Raw genomic sequence first — 2048 nt, forward strand, 5'->3', positions numbered from 1 at the left:
GGTGTGGGGGCTAGTGGGTCCAGGAGCAGAGGCAGCATTTGGGGTCTCAGGTCAGGTAGGGGGGGCCCTGGGGGTCCAGGATGCTGCCTCCAGGCAATAGGAGCTTTGCCAAAGATTCATTTTTCAACCTGAAATTCTCCTGGCTGCCTGGTAAAGGCTGAGCCATTTTAGGCCACCTGGACCAGCCCATCCTAAGGAGGAAGCCAGGCGAGAGGATGTTTTGCTTTCTCAGTTAAAAGGAAAGCAATGCAGCCATCTCCTCTGTAGGAAGGAAAAACATCCCTGTGTTTTTTAGCAGAGGTTTGTAATTTAGTGCAGGGCAGCTGTCGGGAGGGGTCAGTCCTTACCACCGCAATGGCATCTGCCCCAAAGCGGCCAGGCTGGTGTGAAACCACCGTTGGCATGTGCTGAGGGGAGAGATGGTGGGATGCCCCAGCTCATCCCCTGGAGGTGCCACACCAGGGCTCAGAGCCATCGCAGTCCTGGGTGGCAGTGGGCCTGGAGCCCTCCCTGTGCCACCACATACCCTCACCCATCCAGCCCAGCCCCAAGGACCTGTGCTCTCCGGTGTTGAGCTGGGGTGGGGATCACGAGCCCCACCAGAAACCAGCTCTGGGCTGTCAGCACTTGCCTCCCCATGCTGGCACCAGGGCAAGCGAGGGGGAAAAAGCCACCCAATGTCACACAGGGCACCCCAGGGTGCTGGGGGAGACAGGCCAGAAGGACTGAACTGGAAGGAGCAGCCCCAACAGATGAAGTTCAGGGCTGAGTGGGATCCAAGGTGGCCTCTTCCCCTCACCACCAGTCCCAAAACGGGTCTCCGCCTGGGGATCTCCCACAGGATCTGCGCTGTCGGATATGTAAGGAACAGCCCCATGCGCATTTGGGGAGGCTGAGGCTTCCCCGAGGAGCAGCCAGGAGGGCGGTGGGCATGCGGGTCCTGGCACCACGCTTGCAGGCAGTGAGGCACTGGGCATGCCGCTGCATCTGAGCCGGGAATCCACCGCATCGGGGCTGAGGTGCGGGTCTGACAGCGTGTGAACAGCGACGGGGCCAGAGATGTGCAGGCACCGCGCGTAGCGCTAGCACCGGTATGGAAAGCTAATACATGAGCATGTGTGTGAGTGTGTATAGCGAGCCCATGCGTGCACTGCACTGCCCCTGTCCTGGCAGGGGGTGCCGGTCATGTCTGCACCCACTTTAAAGCCCCTTTGCCATCCCGCTTGGGTCGCACTCCCTGTGACCAAGATCCACATGGCATTGATACGGAGTGCAGCCAAAGTGAATCGGACGTGAGTGGGGTTTATTTATTTTTATATCCATTAATATTTCTCTCTTCAATAAAGATCCCTCCCTGGCCCAGCAGAATATAGTCAGGCACCTCCCCGGGTGTTTTTAAAGCTTCTAAAAATAGTGACAAGCCCCAGCCAAAGTTAACAGAGCTGAACTTTCCATGGAAAACAGCAGCAGACAGGACACAGGGGGTGTTTAAAGCAATTAATGTAAAGCTAACGTAGAAGCGCCGACGGGTCCCCGGCCCCGCTCCCGGTCCTGCTGCTGTCTCGCAACGGGTGGCTCTGGCAGGAGAGCTTATTTATGTGTTTGCCAAGGTGAGCCCAGCTCTCAGTGCTCGCCCGGAGAAAGCTGCAGCTCCGGGGAAGACCTGGAGGAAGATACTTGAAAGAATTTTATTTTTTAAGGCCAGTGAAGTGCGGCAGCAACAGACAAGACCTTGTTCTTTCACTATGCCCCCCTGCCATGCTGTGGGGTGGCCATGGGGTGCTGTGCAGAGCTGGGGTGTTCCTGGGAAGAGTGGCACAAAACTGGGGCTCTCCCAAAGCTCAGCCCGCCCAGAGGTGCCCAAGCACCCATGACTGCTGCCTTGCCATGCTGTGCCTGTGGGACACCCAGGTGGGGTGCCAGGAGGTGACGTGCCCTGGGGAGAAGGGGATGAGAACCCCTTTTTCGCCCAGGCCAAGGGGTGCTGGGGGTGATGCTGGTCTGTTCCCCACAGACTGGCGGGGGGCCGACGGGCCGGCCCCCCGACG

At 58.7% G+C, this 2048-nt stretch overlaps 1 protein-coding gene across 1 annotated transcript in view; it reads left to right on the plus strand.

Moving 5' to 3' along the window:
- Positions 1-2048, plus strand: part of LOC104162835 (ankyrin repeat and fibronectin type-III domain-containing protein 1-like) — a gene marked incomplete at its 5' end in the record, with an annotated part of 15861 nt that overhangs the window by 3875 nt on the left and 9938 nt on the right. The window contains one exon of the mRNA XM_009701667.1: positions 842-860. Within this exon, the coding sequence (XP_009699969.1) occupies positions 842-860 (19 nt within the window). The remainder of the gene's footprint in view (positions 1-841; positions 861-2048) is intronic.

Source organism: Cariama cristata, unplaced genomic scaffold (assembly GCF_000690535.1).
Source record: "Cariama cristata isolate BGI_N322 unplaced genomic scaffold, ASM69053v1 scaffold13290, whole genome shotgun sequence".
Classification (NCBI taxonomy): Eukaryota; Metazoa; Chordata; class Aves; order Cariamiformes; family Cariamidae; genus Cariama; species Cariama cristata.